The 20,703-nt window shown below is 42.0% G+C and overlaps 1 protein-coding gene across 2 annotated transcripts in view; it reads left to right on the top strand.

The window, feature by feature from the left end:
* LYPLAL1 (lysophospholipase like 1) overlaps positions 1-14,702 on the top strand; it is a 55,066-nt gene extending 40,364 nt beyond the window's left edge. For both annotated transcript variants that reach the window (XM_033937441.1, XM_033937442.1), the window contains exons 4-5: positions 12,250-12,365; positions 14,141-14,702. In XM_033937441.1, the coding sequence (XP_033793332.1) occupies positions 12,250-12,365; positions 14,141-14,377 (353 nt within the window). In that variant the 3' untranslated portion in view covers positions 14,378-14,702. The remainder of the gene's footprint in view (positions 1-12,249; positions 12,366-14,140) is intronic.
* The last annotated feature ends 6,001 nt before the right edge of the window (positions 14,703-20,703 follow it).

Genomic DNA, 20,703 nt, shown 5'->3' on the forward strand with positions numbered 1-20,703 from the left:
GTTTCAGTACTGTGGAATTTCCTGAATCCTGATTGGAAGGCAGCTAGGACTCCTTGTTTTTCGATGAAGAAGCGCAATTGGTTAAACACTGTTTTTTTCCAGGATCTTGGAGATGAAGGGTAGGTTGGAGACAAATCTAAAGTTGCCGGGCACGTTAGGGTCACTGCCTTGGTTGCCCAGCCTTTGTGTAATCTTTTTTGGGCGCTATTCACGGACACCCTGGTTCAGAAACAAAACTTGGCACATATCACTTTGTTACCTAAGCTGGGGAAGGATCCCTCCTAGGTGGGATCATACCACCCTTTCTCCCTTCTGAACCAGGATGCCAAGCTTCTAGCGACAATAATGGCTAGTAGGTTAAACAAGTTTTTACCCTTGATGATAAGATCAGACCAGGTGGGTTTTGTACCTAACAGATATGCTTCCATGAATCTTATCAAAGCATTGGTGGCCCTTCATGAACACAGAGGTCAGGGAGGCACTTTGGCTATCACTGTTGAATAAACATTTAACAGTATTTCCTAGCAGTACCTGTTTTGAGTTCTTATGGCATATGGCCTTCAAGGGAACTTTCTACAATGGATTACTGGACTCTATATTGAAACCTCATGCAATCCTTTTTGTTAACGGCAAGTTTATATCTTTGCTTTAAGATTAAAGCCACATCTGTGGCATTGTGGCTTGCAAGGCTTGGACTTAAATGCCTTCATTCTGAGAAATGCAAGATTAGCAAAGCACTACTCAAGTGAATTTTACTTTCAATTATATAAAGCCAATAATGCCTGTGAGGAGAATATACAATGTAAAAAATTATTTGTTAAACTCAGGTAACACGTTTCTTTACATCCATTTGCTGGCATCATTTTTATCTAAAGGAAAAAGGAATGTGTGTGTGTGTGTCTGTCTGTCTTTCTTTCTCTGTCTCTCTGACCCCCCTCTCTCGCCTTCCTCTCTACATATTTATTTAGATTTAGCTAACACATTGAACTACTGCTGAGCTATAAATGTAGGAGGCATGTTTATTAAATGCAACTGTTGAATACATTAAACAGACCTTGTAGTTGGTGGACTATTGAATTCACAGAGCAATGTCACAGTTGCTAATGAGTTTGAGAGTGAGTGACAGCCAGCTTGGAACAGACTTATTCAGTTGGTCTGTTGATTATGGAATTGAGTGGGAGGACAGAGGTGCAGCTCACTTGGAAAGAGCACCAGTACCTCTCTGTGCAATACCCCATGTTTAAGTATATTTATTTTTGAAAAATATTTAAACATTCTCTAGCTTGGGCATATTGAGCAGCACTTTCATCCTATTCTATAATATAAACATTAGCTAGAAGGGGCATGGTAAACATTCAAATACCTCAAAAGTTGTAAGTAATACACACTGAGGCAAACATTTTCAGGGATAAGGGAGTTCTGTAGCAAAAAAAATATAATGATTTGAAGCCCAAGAATGGCTAGACTTAAGAAAAAGAGGACATTTTTATTTATAGAAGGGGCTATGGCTTTCTTCAGGGTATGCTGTGAGGTCTGCAGTTTCTCTTTGTAAGTAGTGGGTCCGCTAACCTAATTGGGACTAGGACAGTCCATTGGTCACCAATTTGAATGGATAGGAGTGTGTGGCGCAGTGGTTGAAGCTACAGCCTCAGCACCCTGGGGTTGTGGGTTCAAACCCTGCGCTGCTCCTTGTGATCCTGGGCAAGTCACTTAATCCTCCATAGCCCCAGGTACGTTAGATAAATTGTGAGCCCACCGGGACAGATAGGGAAAATGCTTAAGTACCTGATTGTAAAACCACTTAGATAACCTTGATAGGTGGTATATAAAATCCTAATAATAAAAAAAAAAAAAAAACATCCTAATAAAATCCTAAATCCTAATAGATCACCAATTTGGTGGGAAAGTCAGTGGCTGAAATGTTGGTTTCTACCTGACAAGACGCAGAGAGGCCCAGAAACCTGCACAAAGCACTACTTACACATACAAACTGCAGACCTCACAGCATTCCCTGAAGAAAGCCACAGATGGCTGAAATGTAGGTTTCTACCTGAAAGACACAGCGAGACCCGGAAACCTGCAACAATCATGATGCCAGCTGCAGAAACCCTGAGAGAACAAAATAACTTCACTCTTTATACAGGCAGGCCCCAGGCTAAGAATGGGTTTTGATTTTTAAACCATTCTTGAACTGAATTTGTATGTAACTCAGATCCTGTACAGTACACAGTCTATAAAAACATTGAAGAAACAGTCCTCAAAATAAAGCACTGTAGTTTAAATAGAAAGAAAAGAGGAGGTTTACACTTACTTTCATTCTTCATTCATCCCACTGTTCCCTCTCCACCACCATATCCAACATTTCTCCCTCTCATCTCTCTCCTCCCCATGCATCTGTCCCTCAGGCCTCTCCCACCAACATGTCCAATATTTCTCTCTTCCTCCCTTTGCCCAACAATTCTCCTTTCTTCATTTCCCCATGTTAACCATCTCTCTTTTCTTCTCACTCATACTCCCATGCCCAACAATTCTCCTTTTCTATTCCCTCTCCCACCTCAGGATCTCTTTCCCTCACTCCCTCTATTCTTCCATTCTATGTCCCAAGTTCATGCTCCCCTCCCTTCATTCTATGTCCCATGTTCATGCCCCCTCCCTCCTTCCATCCTTTGTCTGAAGTTTCCTCTCTTCCTTCTGTATCCCAACATGCCCCTCTTCCTCCCTTCCATGTCCCAGTGCACTGGGAAGGAGGCCTAAGTCTCCGGTTGGGAGAGGCCTTAGATGCCTGGGCCAATCAGGGCCTTGGCCCCTCCCTGAAAAAGGTATGGGGGATGGTGGCAGCAGGAGGGATTGGGTATCCCTCCTGCTGGGGATGTTTGCAGGGCTAAGGTTTCCCTTTCACAGTCGCTGAGCTGATCGCAACAGGGGGGATTCCCTCAACACGATCAACTCAGTGTCAACGCAATTCTCTAACCGGCACCTGTGATATTGATGCTGGTTACAGAATCAAGCAGGTTAGGATGCCTGTGTGTGATTCTCAGCTGCCGCTTAGGCAGCAGCCGAGACCAGCATCCTATACAGAATCAGTCCCTAAATGTGCTCTTGCTTAGTACTTGGATCAAACCAATCCTCACAGATTTAAGGATCAGGACTTTTGTAGTTTACTACCACACTCCCAAGCAGTTTACATACAGGTACTTCAAGCATTTTCCCTACCTGTCCCGGTGGGCTTACATTCTATCTAATGTACCTGGAGCAGCAGAGGATTGCCATGATCATAAGGAGCAGCACGGGGTTTGAACCCACAATCTCAGGGTGCTGAGGCCATAGCTCTAACCACTACGCCACACTCTCCTCCCTACCACTCTGTTCCTATCTACCTACAACTGTTTCTGTCATTCAATCCTAACAAACTTAGATCCCGTCATCAAGAGAACCGTATCTACGTAGCTGGCAGACTGTATCTCCTTTGCCTATGCTCGGCCTGGGCTGATGCTTGAAGGCCATGTCCTTACACATAAAGTTTGAGCAATGGGGACTTCATTAGCCCATCTATGCTCCACTCCCTTTGAGGACATCTGTAAAGCAGCCACCTGATTCTCAATTCATAGCTTCGTATCCCACTACTGTTTGGATCATTATTCCAGATGGCATAATTCAGCCAAGAAGTTTTACAAAATGTATTCTCTACTTAAATGCCAACTTCCCTCTAACCCTTTATGGTTTTTGCCAGCTCATGACAGTTGTCAATAACCCTCTTTTCAGAGGCATGATCCTGGCAGCTTGGGAATCCCAGATGTGAGACTTTAATGCCTGCTTGTCCTCGGAGAGAGCATAATTACCTTTTAGCAACTGTTCTCCAAGGACAGCAAGCATATATTCCCACAACCCTCCCACCTCCCTTAGTTGGCTTCTTGGCTATCTTAGTGAACTGCAGGTTCCGTGAGCCCATGTCGGTGCGGGAAGGCACCAGCATGCGTGTGGCACGGGCATTCTTAAAGTATTAAAGTGACATTATACTTTTTGACTGTCCATGCCAGGTTCCGTGGATGATGCCACCCAGATGTCAGAATATATGCATGCTGCCCTCGGAGAACACCTGCTAAGGGTGGGTAACTATGCTATCTGCTCAGAGAACTTAGGTGGATTCCAAACAAACAGTTTGGGAAATTTATATTTAATTTAAAGGGCCCTTTTACAAGGCTGTGCTAAAAAGCGGCCTGCACTTTGATTAGCTTATGGGTTTCCCACACATTGAGGCCACTACTAGTGTGACTGTAAAATGTTGCATTTTTCATTTGTGCAATACGGACCATGCCCTAATCTTCCCACTAATGCATGCCCATTAGTATGTGAGCCCTTAACTACGCCTATTTTGTAGGTGTTTATGGCTCATGTGCACGAATCAGTGTGCTAATCAGTTGCTGCCTACTCTTCACCCCCAAACTTGCCCCCAGTGTTAAAAAATAAATATTATTTTTTAGCACGCAGATGCCAAAACTACCGTGGGATGCCTCAGCATACCCTGCAGTAGTAGATTTTAACCTGCAGTAATCATACCTTAGTACTTACTGCAGCTTAGTAAAAGGAACCCTTAATGATTTAGAAAAATGAAAAAAGGTTGCACCTGGACTTAATACACAGGGAGAAGAGAGACCCTTTTTTTCCCCCAGTAAAACTAAAATTGTGCCATTTTAGTTGTTAGCTTAAAAGATGTCAGGCTGCTTTGCCAAGAGAGATCTGGCTAGAAATTAATTTATGTCACTAGTTTGGTAAGACGAGAATGTGGTTGGCTATTGCAAGGACATTGCCTTTAACCTTGTAAAGACATTATGAAATCATGAAGCAGGAAAAAAAAGAAAATAATGAGTCATTGGAATTTTACATTTTAGTCCATTTGCCAAGGAATAAATGTGCTATTCCTATACAGGAATACTAGAAATAAACCTAAAGAAAAAAAAAAACTTAACTCCCTTAATTCAACATGTGTTTTATGTATTATGTCAAACTATTCTTACATTGAAATATCTTTGAATCATAATAGTTTGCTACCAGCTATAAATACCCATTGAAATCATTATCTGTACAGAATTATGATATCTACCTAGAGACCTTTGTGGTATCGAGTGATAAATTACAGGCTTTACTATGGAAAACTGAATTCAAAGAGCTTACTTAAAAAAAAAAAAAAATAGTGTGAGCCACATTAAAGTAGCATTACCTAATATTCCCTTACACTGAAGGTGACTGCATTGTAAAGGATTGCCAGTGACTAATTATAGGTTGGCCTGCCAGTTTCTGACTAACTTGGTGCAAAATTTAGATTAAACTATTTAAAAAGTAGTAATGAGTTTTCAGTGCATGCATTTCTTAAACAAGATGTAAGATATATTTTGTCTTAAGTACACAGCTATAAAGATAACACTTTGTGTTAGACATTTTAAGAGAAAAATATATCAACTGTTTGGGTGTAACAGAGTGTGTGATGGCCAAAATGGCTCCATCTAGTACATGAGAATGAATGAGATCAGAGACGGTGTGGGCAAGAGCTAAAATGCCTTTAATCGGTCAGGGTTCTCTGAAGCAGCGGTTAGCGAAACGCGTCAGGACCCCAGACATATAACATAATGTCTCATTGAGTCTTCACCACATTTAAGTTTGTTTGTTATTTTATTAAAGCTTTAAAGCATTGCATGTGATAAGAAGACCAGATTTGAACACCCAAAAGGAGAACTAGTGCAGTGATTGAGAAACGAGCCGTTTAGGTGGTGGGCTAATCTTGCTCATCGTAGTCTCTATTAACAGCAGTTCTCTGAGCACAAATAAGTGACCTTTGAAGATGGTGTAGCTTCATAAACACCTAGAGGGGCATAATCGAAAGGGATGTCTAAGTCCGTTTGGGTCCAATTCGCAAGTCGTCCAAATGAAAAAACAGCCTAGGACACATTTTCGAAAAATACATCCAAAATTTTTTTTCTTTCGAAAATCGTCTAAGTATACGTCCTGCCGATTGGTCATCCAAGTCATAAATAATCATCCATCTTTATACCACATTTCCATCCAACTTTTCGTCCAAGTCAAAAATGCCTAGAACAAGCCCTGTTGGACGTAGGAGGGGGTCTGCAAAGTGATGGACTGAACACCCAGACATGCCACCTAAATAGTAGGGTACCTTACAGGGCACTGCTGTGAACTTCACAAAAAGGGTGCCATGTCTTCTCCTCATTACAACTCCCTTATAGGTCATGGTGAGCCCCCTAAACCACCTCCAGAATCCCCTAAACCCACTTATCTACCACCCTAATAGCCCTTATGGCTGTAGGAGCCACTTATATGCCAGTAAAAAAGGGTTTTGGGGTGTATAGGGGAGTGCACATGTTTAAGTATCAATGCAGTGATTACAGGGGCTTATGGGCATGGGTCCTGCTCTCCATGAGTCCCTAACCCACCCCCAAGACGGCTTAAGCTGCCTCTGTGCTGGACAACTAGGCTTTCCTATGCCAGGTGATGATGGTCTGGAGGCTGAATTTTAAAGGTGTGATTAATATTTTTATGGGGGTGAGGGGGGTCAGGGATCACTGGGGTAGTGTGTGTGGGGGGTCTGTTTTATGTGTTTGCAGAGCTTATCTGGTGACTTTAGGTGGTTTTTGTGACTTAGACCATGTTTTGCATGGTCTAAGTCACAATGTCCAAATTCCATTGATCCTGGGCTGTATAACTTTCGATTATACTTGCTGTACGACTAAGTCTAAGCCGGCCCACATCCCGCCCAACTCCTGCCCTTGACACTCCTCCTGAAACGCCCTGTTTAGCTTTGGTCGTTCAGCAGCACTATGAAGGCCTAGGTCATTTAGAAATACGTCCAAAACCCGTTTTTATTATCGGCACTTGGACGTATTTGGGAAATGTTCGTCTAAGTGCCAACTTAGGCTGGTTTTTGGACGTTTTTCTCTTTCGATTACGAGCCCCCTAGTGTATTATATGTGGTATCCATCTAGTTTGCCCAGAGGAGGTTAGATTGTAGTTGCCACTCTGTGCAGGTTATTCCCCAGTGCTTTCATTTGGGGTTATAACTTCTGCTCCGTGCATATTTTTCATTCTTCTATGCTTCCAGAATGGAACCAGTTTGTGCTAAAGGGAATTCAGTTAATTAAAATGTCATCACTGCAGGTAGAAAGCTTCATTTTTCCTTGAAAAGGTAAAGGAAGTGGAGCTTTTGGAATGCACAGCTCTTTCAAGTTATCAATAAAGATGACAGACTTATTTGGGGGCCCACTCATGCTCTTGTTTGTTTATTCATTTTTCTATACCGTTCTCCCAAGGGATCCCAGAACGATATACATGAATTTATTCAGGTACTCGTATTTTTCCCTGTCTGTCCCGGTGGGCTCACAAACTATCTAATGTACCTGAGGCAATGGGAGGATTAAGTGACTTGCCCAGTGTCACAAGGAGCCGCATGGGTTTGAACCCACAACCCCAGGGTGCTGAGGCTGTAGCTTTAACCACTGTGCCACACACTCCCCGGGGGTGTATTTATAAGGCATTAACAGGGTTGAGAAAAGAGGTCAATCCCTCCACTCCAACTCATTGTTGGGAAGCTTTCTCTGCATCCAATACGGTCTCCCTGTTGTTACATGAAACCACAGCCTAAGACAGACTAGACAAATGAGAGGGCTTCAATTTTATGGAAAATGGTGAAAAGCATGAGTATGAACAGGAGAGTATGAGTTAAGATTTAAAAACATCCTGAAGAAAATGGGTTTTTAAGCTGGATTTCAGTAATTCCAGTAAAAGGAGCATGATACCCTGTCTCCAGAAGTTTATTCCAGGTAAACAAAGATAGCAGAATAGAAAGAATGGAGTGTGGAGTTGGTGATGGAGCAGAAGGCCACAAATAAGAGTGATATACCTGCTGAGCAAGTTCCCAGGGAGGATGTAAGGAGAGATGAGAGGGGGAAAAAAAAGGCAATGACGAGTTGCAGAATGAATAAACTTATATATGATTAAGAAGTTTGAGCTGTATGTGGAAATGGTGAAGGAGACAAAGAAGTGATTTGAGAAGAGGGATGGTGAGTAAGTTGTGCAGCAAAATTTTGAATAGGTTTAAGTGAAAAGAGGGTTCAGTAGCCTAAGTGAAAGGTGATGAGGTTATGGATAAGGGATGTGATGGTGTGGTTAAAAAGATGCAGAAGTTTTGTGGTTCTAGAGAAAGAAACAGGATTTATTGGTGTGTTGGATAATGGTAGAGAAAAAGAAGAGTCAAAGATGACACCAAGGTTGTAAACTGAGAAATTCGGTTGTAAGCAGTGAATCTTGTTGTGGAAGTAGTCAACCATAGTCTGGGTCAGGGGCATAGCCAAACCTCTGGTTGGAGGGGGAGCACAAAATTCAGCTGGGGAGGGCTTCTGCTGGTGGGGCTTGGGGTTCACCAGCAGCCAAATCAGTAGACAGTTCATCATTTTTTTTTGGGGGGGGGGCCCAAGGCCCTTCGTGGGTCTAGCCAGAAAGTGAGGTGTAGAGGAAGTCAGAAGTAGTTTACTGCATCAGAGACAGCAAAGAACTTAGGGCTCCTTTTTCTAAGCTGTGGTAGTGTTTTTAGCGCACGCTGCCCCCCGTGCCATGCGGAAAAACTAGCGCCAGCTCAATGGAGGCGTTAGCATCTAGCGCGTGCGCTAAAACCGCTAGCGCAGCTTAGTAAAAGGAGCCCTTAGTCTGTGGATTTTAGCCAATGGCATTCTATAGCCAATTTTGGTACACTATATAGGATGGGGAATAGAAGAAACAAGTGTTTCCAAAACAAAGAACTTCCTCATTGACAAACTCTGATACGTAATATAGTAAATGAAAGAAAAGATGAGAAAATGGTAGAGTGACCGCAAGTTTGTTTTTACCTAAATATATTGTCCATGATTGAATGAAACTGAGAGAAGGTAGCTATCCATGACAATTATCAAGTGAAGATCAGAAAGGGGAAGAACTGAGAGAGATCATTTTAATAAAAGGCAAGATTTGAGACAACGGCCTTGCTTTTGAGTAGAAGTGGTAGAGTCTAGCAGGAGGTCAAAGATTAAAGCAAAGAGCATTGAAACATAAGAGTCAGAGGGATCATCAGCATGGAAGATAGTTTGAAAGAATGAGGGAAATAGCCAGGAGTCTGTCAGTGAGAAGGGAAGAAGGAGACTTATCTGGGGATCAATAAATGATAGCTACCTGGAGAGGTAATAGAGTGAGTAGGCAGACAGAGTGAACTGCACAGAAAGAATAGGAATAAGACTGAGATGGAAGAAAAGGAAACACTGGAAGAGGATCGAGCAGCCCAACACCACAACCTTGGACAACTTGGTGAGGTATATACAGTATATGAAAGAATGGTAAATTTCATAGCAGAAGGCAACAACTGAAGTAGAACCTTCAGGAGAAAGCCAAGTCTCTGTTATCGCAAAATGATGTATAGTATGAGAAATAGGGAGATCATGACTATAAACAGCATTGTATTTGAATATGTAACAGTTTTACATGGTTGTAAATTTATACATATCATTTTCTCAATTAATAAAGTTTAAAAAAACAAATAAACCTTGTTAGACCATACATGCTGACTCGTAGAAATGCACATTATACAGTCTACTCAACATGAAAAAAACTCTACAAAATAAGGACAGGACAGTGCCTTCATACATTCAGAGACCATTTTAAAAAGAGGCTGGTGAAAACTACAGACCTAACCATTGTTAAATACCTGATCGAATAACAAAGTCTTTATGGTCATTTTAAAGTTTTTTAAAGAGAACTCCCTACAAATGCTTTACGGGAGTTTCGCTATAGAAAGCTTCATCAGGAGGGGACATAGACAGCAATTTCTTAGTCCCTTGTGGAATTGAAGCTAAAATAAGCATCCCCTCCTGACAAAGCTTTCTATAGCTAAACTTGAGTCGAGGGGTCAGCTTGATGGGACACGCTTTAAGATTGAGAATTTGAAACAAATTTAAGCATTATGGTGCCAATACATAATCTGCCAAGATAAGTGAAAGTTAAAACTTTGCTGTATGAGAGAGTATTGAGCTTTTAAATATCATAACAATGGCAGTTAGGAACAGTGGAAGTGCAATGATGGTCCCAAAGGTAACCTATGCTTTGTACAATTAAACATTGAACACTTGGGTTGGTGGTCTGAGTACTTCCCATAACAAATAATTTTATTTATAGTAATGTTTACTTTGGTGTATTGTTTTTGAAGCCTTATGAATACAGTAGGAGTGTAATAAGATACACAGGCACTTGATATATTTTTTGAACTCCCTAACTATTGAGATAGTAGTCTAATGGCCACGTTATCACCCTGGTGTTCTAGTGATGCTCCTTCTCATGCCAACTCTAATCCCCAAATGACTGCTGCAACTTCCAGCAGCAATTTACTATGAGATGGGATGGACAGGAGTGAGTGGAGATTGCTCCTGCCCCAGCACACCATTAGACTATCAGGGTGGTATGTTGGTCCTGGAGGGGGGTTCAGAGGGAGGGAGTAAGTGAGAGCCAGTTCCAGGTGGCGGGAGCAGTGGTATAGGAGGGACATCATGATTTATATTCAAGTTAACATTTCTCCCCTCTGCCACCACACACATCTACTATAATAAAACGCTAAGCGCGCATGCGCACTCTTACCTGCGTGATCCATGATCCCTGATCCGTATGTCTGTGGCCGGCATGCGCGCATACAATGGTCCCTCACGCCCAAAGTTTATTTTTAAGCGGGGGTACGTGCCACCATGGATATTGCCTGCCTGCCTGCTTGCTTCCACCTAAGCCATTACCGCCATGGTTCCCTCCTTCTTTCCCGCCCCGCTTGGACATTGCCTGCCTGTCTACTTCCACCTAAGCCACTACCGCCATGGATCCCTCCTTCCTTCCCGCCCCCCTCCATCAAAGCCAAGCCAACCCAACCCTAGCCCCCACTCCTCTCAACTTGATCTGACCTCTCCCCAGTTCCCAATTCTCCCACTTACCAGCTCCCCACTGCTGTATTTTAAAAACTTCAGGCAGCCAGCGGTGCAACGAAAACAACCTCCCGACATTTGCCTGCCTGCCTACCTCAGAAGTGTTCTTGGGGTACTGGCAGGAGGCAGGCTTTGTTTCCCATTCCCCCATCTACAAGCTCCCTGCCACTGTATTTTAAAATCTTTGGGCAGCCGGAGGCGCAAGGAAGCAAGCAATAAGAACACTTTCGGGGCAGGCAGATGGCGTGGTAAGGGCGAGCCGCACCTGCATCAGAGAAGGCTTCCGATGCAGGCGGCGGTCGTGAGAGGAGCCGCCGGGAGCCGGCCAGAATGCGGGAAGGAAGGGAATGGGGGGGGGGGGGGACAGCAAAAGACTAACGGAGCAGGCCAGACTGTGGAAAGGGGGTAGGGGAAAATGCTGCTACTGATGCACAGAGAAGGGGGGAAGGGGGGAAGGGAATGCTGCTTCAGCTTCTGTACAGGGTAATTGGGGGGAGGGAGATGCTGCTGATGCACAGAGAAGTGGGGGCGGAGGGAAATGCCGCTGCTACTGTTGCACAGGGAAGTGGGGTGGGGAGGGAAATGCTGCTGCAGCCTCTGCACAGGAAAGTGGGGGGGGGAGAGGGAAATGCTGTTGCTGCTGCACAGGGAACTGGGGTGGGAGAGGGAAATGCTGCTGCATAGGGAAATGGAGGGGGAGGGAATGCTGCTGCGGCTGCTGCACAGGGAAGTGGGGGGAGGGAAATGCTGCTGATGCACATGGTGGGGGGAGGGAAATACTGCTGAAAGGGAAATGGAGGGGGAGGGAATGCTGCTGTTGCTGCTGCACAGGGAAGTGGGGGTGGGGGTAGAGAAATGCTGCTTCTGCATAGGGTTAGGGAGAGAGACAGATAGAAAGAAAGACAGACACACAGCGGGAGGGAGAAAGAAAGATAGACAGGGAGACAGAAAGAAAGGAAGAAAGACACATGGGCAGGGAGAGAGACAGAAAGACAGACAAAGGGGGCCAGGGAACAGACAGAAAGACAGACAGCGGGAGGGAGAGAGACAGAAAGAAAGAAAGACAGACAGACATATATTCTAGCACCTGTTAATGTAACGGGCTAAAAGACTAGTACTAATATATTAGTCTCTATCCTTTCTGTACCATTTGCATCCTAATTGACTGCCACCAAATATTACCCCTATACATTTTTCTGATATCATTGAATTAGTTTATATTTTGTGTGTGTGTGGTTTATTGTTTTTATTTCAGGCGGATTTTCAATGGGAGGAGCCATGGCAATGCATTTAGCTTACAAGTATTATCAAGATGTAGCAGGAGTATTTGCTCTTTCTAGTTTTCTTAACAAGGGATCTGTTATTTACAAAGTAAGTATCAAACATATCTAAATTTTTTTTCTTTTTTTTTTTGAAGTATATTTTTAAACTACAGTAAAAGAAAATGCATGTTTACTGCTATTCACAGTTCCATTGTTTGCCATCAGTTGTCCTGCACCTAATTAAGTTATTCTCAAACCTTTATGGAGAGAGCACCAGCTTCAGAAACTTGGGCCCTCTTTTACAAAGGCGCGCTAAGCGTTTTAGCGCGTGCTAAATCAATGCGTGCGCTAACCGCTAACGCGTCCATAGGATAACATGCACGTGTTAGCGTTTAGCACGTGTTTAGCGCGCGCTAAAAAGCGTAGTGCACCTTTGTAAAAAAGGGGGTTGGTTTTTTATTAACCTGGATTTGATTAAGGCCAGAAAGAGCAAGACGTGCTAACTCAGAAGTCTCTTTCAGACATACTATATGGTACAGCAAGATGAAAGGAAGGAAATTGGGGCTAGTGGAGAAGGCACAGATAAGTGACTTACCCAATAAATAGTTCTTTTTTTTTTTTAGTTTAAACTTTTTTGAAATTTGTTATAGTATGCATTTTAACAGCAGCTAGTTCTTCATATTTTCTTGTCAAACAAACAGCATCCCACCAGGCATATCCAGTCAAATCTGAACTATTTTTCCAATTTGCTAATATTTGTTGTAAAGCTATACCCATTAAGGTATCAAACAGTTTATATTATGATTTTTGCAAAATATACTTTAAAGGTAAAGACCGTAAAATAACAATTTTATATGTCAAAGGAATCTGAAAATGGAATATACTTTCAATTTTACTCCATATAGAATTCCAGAACTGGCTCACATTTGAACAAGTATATAGCATATGGTAAATGGTCCCTGTTTCTGATTTACAAGACCAGCATACCGGGGAACGACTTTTTGGTAATCTGGACAGTTTATATGGTGTCCATAGAGCATGGTGAGCAGTATAAAACAAGGATTGAGTTAGAGATGCAGATAAAACTGGACGACAGATTCCATTCCAAAAATGTATCCAGAGTTCTTCATCTACCTCTTCTCCCAACTCATGTTCCCAAATAATGCTCCAATGCAGAGCATCTGATCTCATTCTTAAATTTAAATTTTCTGTAAACTGAAGAGGCTCGCTTATTCTGTTTATATAATTCCACACAAAAATTACCCAAATCATTGCTTTCTTTAGTCATTTGTTTGAATAATTTAGAATAGTTCTTGATGAGGGCTTTAGGGAGGAAGGAGAGAGAACGAGGAGCTTCAGAATGAATATACTTGTAGGTCAGTTAGAGAAGTCAGAGCTGTATGCAGAAACAGAGAGGGAAACCAATGAAGTGACCAAAACTAAACTAAACCTTAAGTTTATATACCGCGTCATCTCCACGGAAGTGGAGCTCGACACGGTTTACAGGAATTAAAAACAAAGAAAGGAACTCCAATGGAAGGAAGGAGGGCTTGGTAAACAGGAAGGAGAGAGGGGGGAGGTGTTATGTGACTGAAGGAAGATAAATCTTACAGCAGAATTTTGGATAAGCAGAAAGGGGAAAATGATGGTTCAGTGGGAGACCTGTGAGGAGCAGGTTACGGTAATTTAAGGTGTGAGGGGGCTTTCATAGTGTGTTCAGAAAGGATGGGATGAAATTTGAGGGTAATATAGAGAAAGAAGCAACAGATTTTAGCAGTCTCTTGGAAATGTGCAGAGAAGGAGAGGAATCAAGAAGACCCTAAGATTAGAAGCCGAGATGACAGTGGTTTTGTTGCATTGATTGTATTTTGGTTTTATCACCAGATAATTAAGGAAAATAGCTCACTTCCTGAACTGTTTCAGTGCCATGGAGCTCTGGATCAACTCGTTTTTCATTCTTGGGGCAAAGAGACCAACACAGCTTTACTGTCTTTAGGAGTCCCGACATCATTTCACAGCTTTCCTAATCTTTATCATGAACTAAGCAAAACAGAACTAGAAAACCTGAGGTCCTGGATTTTAAAGACACTACCTGAAGAAGCAACAGCATCTGGAAACTAAAAAAATGTTATTATTGTACATTTTTATGCTTTTCAGTTATAATAACATTGCAACCAGTCACCATTATTGCCATGTTGTTGAGTTTGTTTGGGGTTTTTTTTAAGTATAAAATGTTGTTTTGAAACTTGCACATTCTTTTCCCTGCTATGCAGACTTTAGAGATTATATATTGGAACCCCTTCTGCTCTGAAACTAGTTTAATCTGTTTGTCACCGAAAGTGCTATATCTAAACGTGCCTGAATTGGATGAAAACCACTGCTTTCCCTTCAGTTCGTGAACCTATGTCTGTACTTAATGTCCTGATAAACTTTTGATTTAAATATTCCTCTCTCTGTCATTTTTCAAAATCTTAGACAAAATGTTCATACATTTTAGTTCCTTTCTACAAAATTCTCTAATCTTGCAAGTATAAAATCAACATGGCAGCTGGGAATGTTATCAGTCCAAAAAAAAAAAAATTGAAAGTTACAGCTTAATAGCAAAAAGGTTAGCTTATAAAATATTACTTCTTATCTTTAAAATTAGACTGGAATACCCTCCTTTTTGGAATATTATCTTATTCCTTATAATCCTATCCGCAAGCAGAACCGTTTGTCATATCATATATCTTGTCATATCATATATGATACCATACACAGCCATATCTTTTCTGTTATAGGTTCCTCACTTTGGAATGCTCTTCCTTCACACTTACATTTTTTTTAACCTCAGACAAATTCCCCCCCCCCCCTTTTTTTACAAAACCGTGATACTGTTTATTAGCATAAGGAGCTGCGCTGAAGTCTCAGCACTGCTCCCGACGCTCATAGGAACTCTATGAGTGTCGAGAGCAGTGTGGAGCATTCAGTGCAGCTCCCTGTGTTAATAACCACTATTGTGGTTTAGTAAAAAGGGGGGTTAATGTAGAGTTAAAAACATTCCTCTTTGAAGATGCGTACGTTCGAGTCTCCAGTTTTACTCACTGACCCCTCCACTTAGTGCTAAAGCTCAGATGTGGTCAGGGAGCTGACCTGAGCAGAAGGAGAAAAAAAAATAAATATCCCTCTATTCTTTAGCTTTTCTCCCCTCTTTCCTATCAATTATTGTAGTTCAAATTTTCCTGCACCCTCTTTCATCCCATGACACTCCCGTCCCTTATATACAGTGGAACCTTGGTTTACGAGCATAATTAGTTCCAGAAGCATGCTCGTAAACCAAGTTACTTGTATATCAAAGCGAGTTTCCCCATAAGATGTAAGGGAAACTTGCTTGATTCATTCCACCTCCTCCCCCCTTCCCATGGGCACCGGTGCTGCTGTAGCTTACCCCCCCCCCCCCCCGAGGCCACAGGCGCTGCTCTACATCCCTGCGATCTGGCATCCCCACTCACCCACCCACTCACCCATCAACTCACCCCCATCTGGCACCAGCACCAACGCACAGGACATGCCGGTGCCCGAAGATCTGCTCTCTACCTTGTGCTGGGCCTTGAGCATCTGCGTATGCTCAAGGCCTTGTAATTCTTGCTCTCACCAAGAGAGCGAGAACTAGAAGGCCTTGAGTATGCGCAGATGCTCAAGGCCCAGCACAAGGTAGAGAGCAGATCTTCGGGCACCGGCATGTCCTGTGCGTTGGTGTTGGTGCTGGTGTTGGTGCCAGATGGGGGTAAGACAATGTGTTTGGGTGGGTGAGTGGGAAATGCCAGATCGCGGTAGGGGGGCGGATGCCGGATCGCGGGGAGGGGCGCTCATAAATAGAGTCAAGCTCGGTTTCCGAGGTGCCGATTTTGCGAATGTTTTACTTGTCTTGCAAAACACTCGCAAACCGGCACACTCGTAAACCGAGGTTTGACTGTATATATAAATATATGTACGGAAACCACTTAGATATATTTTGATAGGCAGTACATCAAATAGTAAATAAACCTGAAACCTAAACTTTATATGAAATGATCTGGAAAAATGCCTGCTTATGGGCTATTGCAAATTAAGGTTTATACAGTAGATGCAAAACAAAATTTGGATAGAGTCACCTAGGTTGAGTAGAGCAAAGCAACTCTAAGACAGTGGTTCACAAACCTGGCTCCTGGAGTCACACCAAGCCAGGTTTTCAGGATATCCACAATAAATATTCATGAGAGAAGATTTGTGTGCAGCGGAGGCAGTGTCTGCAAATCTGTCCCGTGAATATTCATTATGGATATCCTGAAAACCTGATTAGCTAAGCATCCCCTAGGACCAGATTTGGGAGCCACTACCTTAAGGGTAAGGGAAGGGAACAAAACAAAAAATAAATTGGTAGAAAACAAATACTCAAGAATCCCCAACAAAAGCTTTTATAAAATGTACTTTACTACTAGAATCAATCAAAGCACAAATAAGTCATCCTCTGCATGTGTCATCCAAACATAAAGAATGAGACAAAGAATCTCTGAGAACAAAAGAAGAGGCAAAATACTGTGATCATATTTTCCACTATTCTGACAAAAGCTACTTCTGCTCAAAGGCTAACATAACGGGTCAGTTTACAGTAAATCTTGCCAATTCACTCCGGCTCCTCTAAAAATGTAATCAGACATGTATTAAAAAAAAAATATCGAGTTACAGTGACAAGCTATTAGATGAAACTAAAGCCAAAAAAAGAACAATTTTGATGCAAAACCATTATAATGTAACTAAATAGCACTGAATAAAAACCCAGTTGTTCCCAAACAAATAGATGAAAACAACAGAGCTGAAAAAAGCAAGTGAAAAAAAAAATATCTGAAAATCAGAGAAATCTTACCTTTTAAACAGCATAACTAGGGGTTCCTTTTACTAAGGTGCGCTAGGGCTTTAATGCACGGAATAGCTGGCGTTAGTTCTAGAAGTGTAGCGCGCAGTGTAGCACATGGTAATTTCCTGCATGTGCTCAAAACGCTAGCGCACCTTAGTAAAAGGAGCCCTAGGTTTGCAAATAATAGGAAAGAGCCTGCACTGATTCTGTGCAGCAGCATCATTTCTGTTCTTCAAGCCAATTTTTTTCATGCAGCACAGAAATGATTGACAAATGAATGGAATCACCTCATAAAAAGAAAATATCAATTACCCTTTGATTATCTTTCATGCTGTGTGATAAATTAGGCTTTAAGAACAAACAGAGCTGCTGCACAGAATCACTACAGGCTTGTTCCTGTTATTTGTAGATCTGGTTATGCTGTTTTAAAGGTAAGATTTCTCAGGTTTTAAGGTTTTTTTTGTTCTTTTAAAGCAGGGATCTCAAAGTCCCTCATTGAGGGCCGCAATCCAGTCGGGTTTTCAGGATTTCCCCAATGAATATGCATTGAAAGCAGTGCATGCACATAGATCTCATGCATATTCATTGGGGAAATCCTGAAAACCCGACTGTATTGCGGCCATCAAGGAGGGACTTTGAGACCCCTGTTTTAAAGGTACCTTTGTTGAGTGCTGCTATTTTTACTCATTTTTTTGTATTGTTACAAGTCTTAAAATCTTGCCTATTTCAGTGCTATTTACTTAAATATGTTTTTGTATTTCTTGATGTGTTGTGGGTTGTTTTTTTTTGTTTCCTTTGGCTTTAGTTTAATTATGGGTTTATTTTTTTATTTTATATATATTTTAAATGGACCTGTTTGTCAGCTTTTGGAGTGACCCTGTGTATTGGAGTAGCTTTTACCAGAATAGCGGAAAATATGACTGTAGAGCTTTGCCTCTTATTTTTATTTTCAGAGGTTCCTTGTTTTGTACTTAGGTTTGGGTGGTGCATGCAGGGAATGGCTTATTTGTCCTCTGATTCTGGTGGTAAAGTATATTTTTACAAAAGATTTTCGTGGGTGCTCTTGAGTGTTTATTTTCCATCATTTTCTTTTTCTTCCCATCCTGTAACGTTAGGGTTTCTTTACTGTATTCAGCATAAGTGTTCCTTCCCAAATTTTGTTACCGTAATTGGCAACACTCTTGAAACAAGTGTTTCTCCAAAACATGTCAGGTTCTCTCTAAATGGTTTAGAAGCAACAATAGATTCTTAGGACTTAATTCTATGAATGGTGCCTAATTTGTAGACACCGCTTTGCGTGGTTGGCGATCAACTGCTAGGTATCCTTTATAGAATCATGCCTAGCGGTACCTAGGCATAGCTAGTCATCCTTATAGTAGGTGCTGGTATATTATGCCAGGGTTTTCCTGGCCTAATTTACCAGTGCCTAACTAAAACACATAGTGATGCTTAACTCAACCAGGCCTATTTTTCAGATAGGCATTGGAGTGCACCTCGACATAGATGTCGCTAGACGCAGTGCTGATAATCCGTGCACAATCTAAATTGACAAAATATATGTTTTTAAAATAATTTTTTAATGGCGTCAATTACCACACCATTTTAAACCAATTAAACACAAGTTGCACGCAGAACTACAGCAAGTTATATATCGCTTGGCATCCATGATTAGGATACCTAGCGGCACCTAACCTAGGTGCCATTTATAGAATCAGACTCTTAATGGGCATTTGTTACTCAAATTGAGAATATTTATGATTTCATAGTAATCTATGGTTATATGAATTGTCTTTTTGCTTATTGAAGCAGAAATTTTAATTGATTATATTTGTTTGTTTTATTTTTTAACTGTCTGATAACATTCCCAGTCATTTGTTAAACAATTTTATATTTCTGTTTGTGATTTGGCTATACCGTTTGCCTTTCTTTGACTCCAGATCTTACAATTGGTGAGATACACTGGATTAATTTTACATATTTTTCTTTCATTCTGTGAGCAGAGTATTTGAGCCACAATTTAAGGTGGGGAAGGAAGAAACACTATCCCCCTGTTTTACGAAGCTGCGCTAGTGGCTGCCATGTAACAACGGCCCCAAAGCCCTTTAAATCTCTATGGGCTTCGGGGCCATTACCACAGCGCAGCCACTAGCGCAGCTTCGTAAAACAGGCCCTATGTCCTTTTCCATTCATTTGCTTTGGTTTTAGTTGTTTTTTTTGTGCACCGACTGTTAAGGTGAGGGAGGTCTTTATGTTTATATTTTATTCCTTCTTTTAAAAAAAAAAAGCTGGAAGAAAGTAGACAAGGGGTATCTTAATTAAAAAAAAAAAAAATGCAACGTGAAATCTATTAGGAAAGCAATGAGATAACTTTTTAGAGGCTTTAGGAACCTAAGGGGCTCATAATTGAAACAAAAATACGTCTAAAAACCCACCTAAATTAGCACTTGGTTGATCAAAAAGACAGGTCGTCCAAGTGCGGATAATCAAAACGGGTTTTAGACATATCTAAAAGCAGCTTAGGCCTTTTCACTGTCACTGTGTGCCCAGAGTGCAAAGGGGTATTTTTGACGAGTGGTTAGGGCAGGATGTGGGCCGACCTAAACTTAGTCATCCTGCAGCGATAATTGAAAGTTTAATGAGACTTCCTAGACGGAACTTATACATTGTGACATAGGTAATCTAAAAACAGGTATAAGTGCCCAGAAGGTATCCAGAGTGACCAGATAACCACTGCAGGCTGTGAGCGCCTTGAGTAACAACCCTCAGAGTATCAGGGCGTCACGTTTTTCTTCCCGAGTTAAGCAAACATAAGCTCCAGAAACAAATCTTAGATCTCCTAGCACTTTCGACTTCAGGTGTTGGGCTACATGACAGCTTCCCTGGTGATTGTTCCCTGGGCTAGGGCTCATTTGCAGCCCCTTCAGCAGACTCCTCTGTCTCGGTGGACCCCACAATGTCATTTTCTTCACATGCGGTTCCCATGGACAGGAACAGCGAAGAAAAGCTTATGTTTGTGGCTTCAAAAGAGCTGCTTGTCAAGGGGCATGCTTCTCCAAATTTCAGAGTGGGTGACTCTCATGACTAATGCCAGTCTATTTGGCTGGGAAGCCCATGGCAGAGACTGTTCCATCAAAAGGAGTTCCCCATAAACTGTCTAGAGCTTTAGGTCATTCGGCTAGCATTAAAAACTCCCCAGCTTATTGTACATCACAGGGGGCCGACCAGTGATAGCCTTGATATCTTTGGCCCAGAACTCAAAAGTCTGACGCTTCTTCAGTCAAAAAAGCAGAACCAGGAAACATAGGCATCGACACATTAGGTCAGCCCAGATCAAGCCAGGATTTTCTTCATGTCTTCCCACCTTCGCTCATGGTGGGCTGGGTCATCCACAGAATCACAATTCATTCAGGTCTCCTGCTCTTAGTAGCACTGGACTGGCCTTGCCATTCAGGGTATCCAGGCCTGGTATTTCTTCAGCGGGACAGGGGCCTCAAGTTCCCTCTTCATTACAGTCTTCTCAATCAAGGGCCAGTTCCCATGGAGAATCCCCAGCGGTTTGGTCTTACAACAT

Source organism: Geotrypetes seraphini, chromosome 3 (assembly GCF_902459505.1).
Source record: "Geotrypetes seraphini chromosome 3, aGeoSer1.1, whole genome shotgun sequence".
Classification (NCBI taxonomy): domain Eukaryota; kingdom Metazoa; phylum Chordata; class Amphibia; order Gymnophiona; family Dermophiidae; genus Geotrypetes; species Geotrypetes seraphini.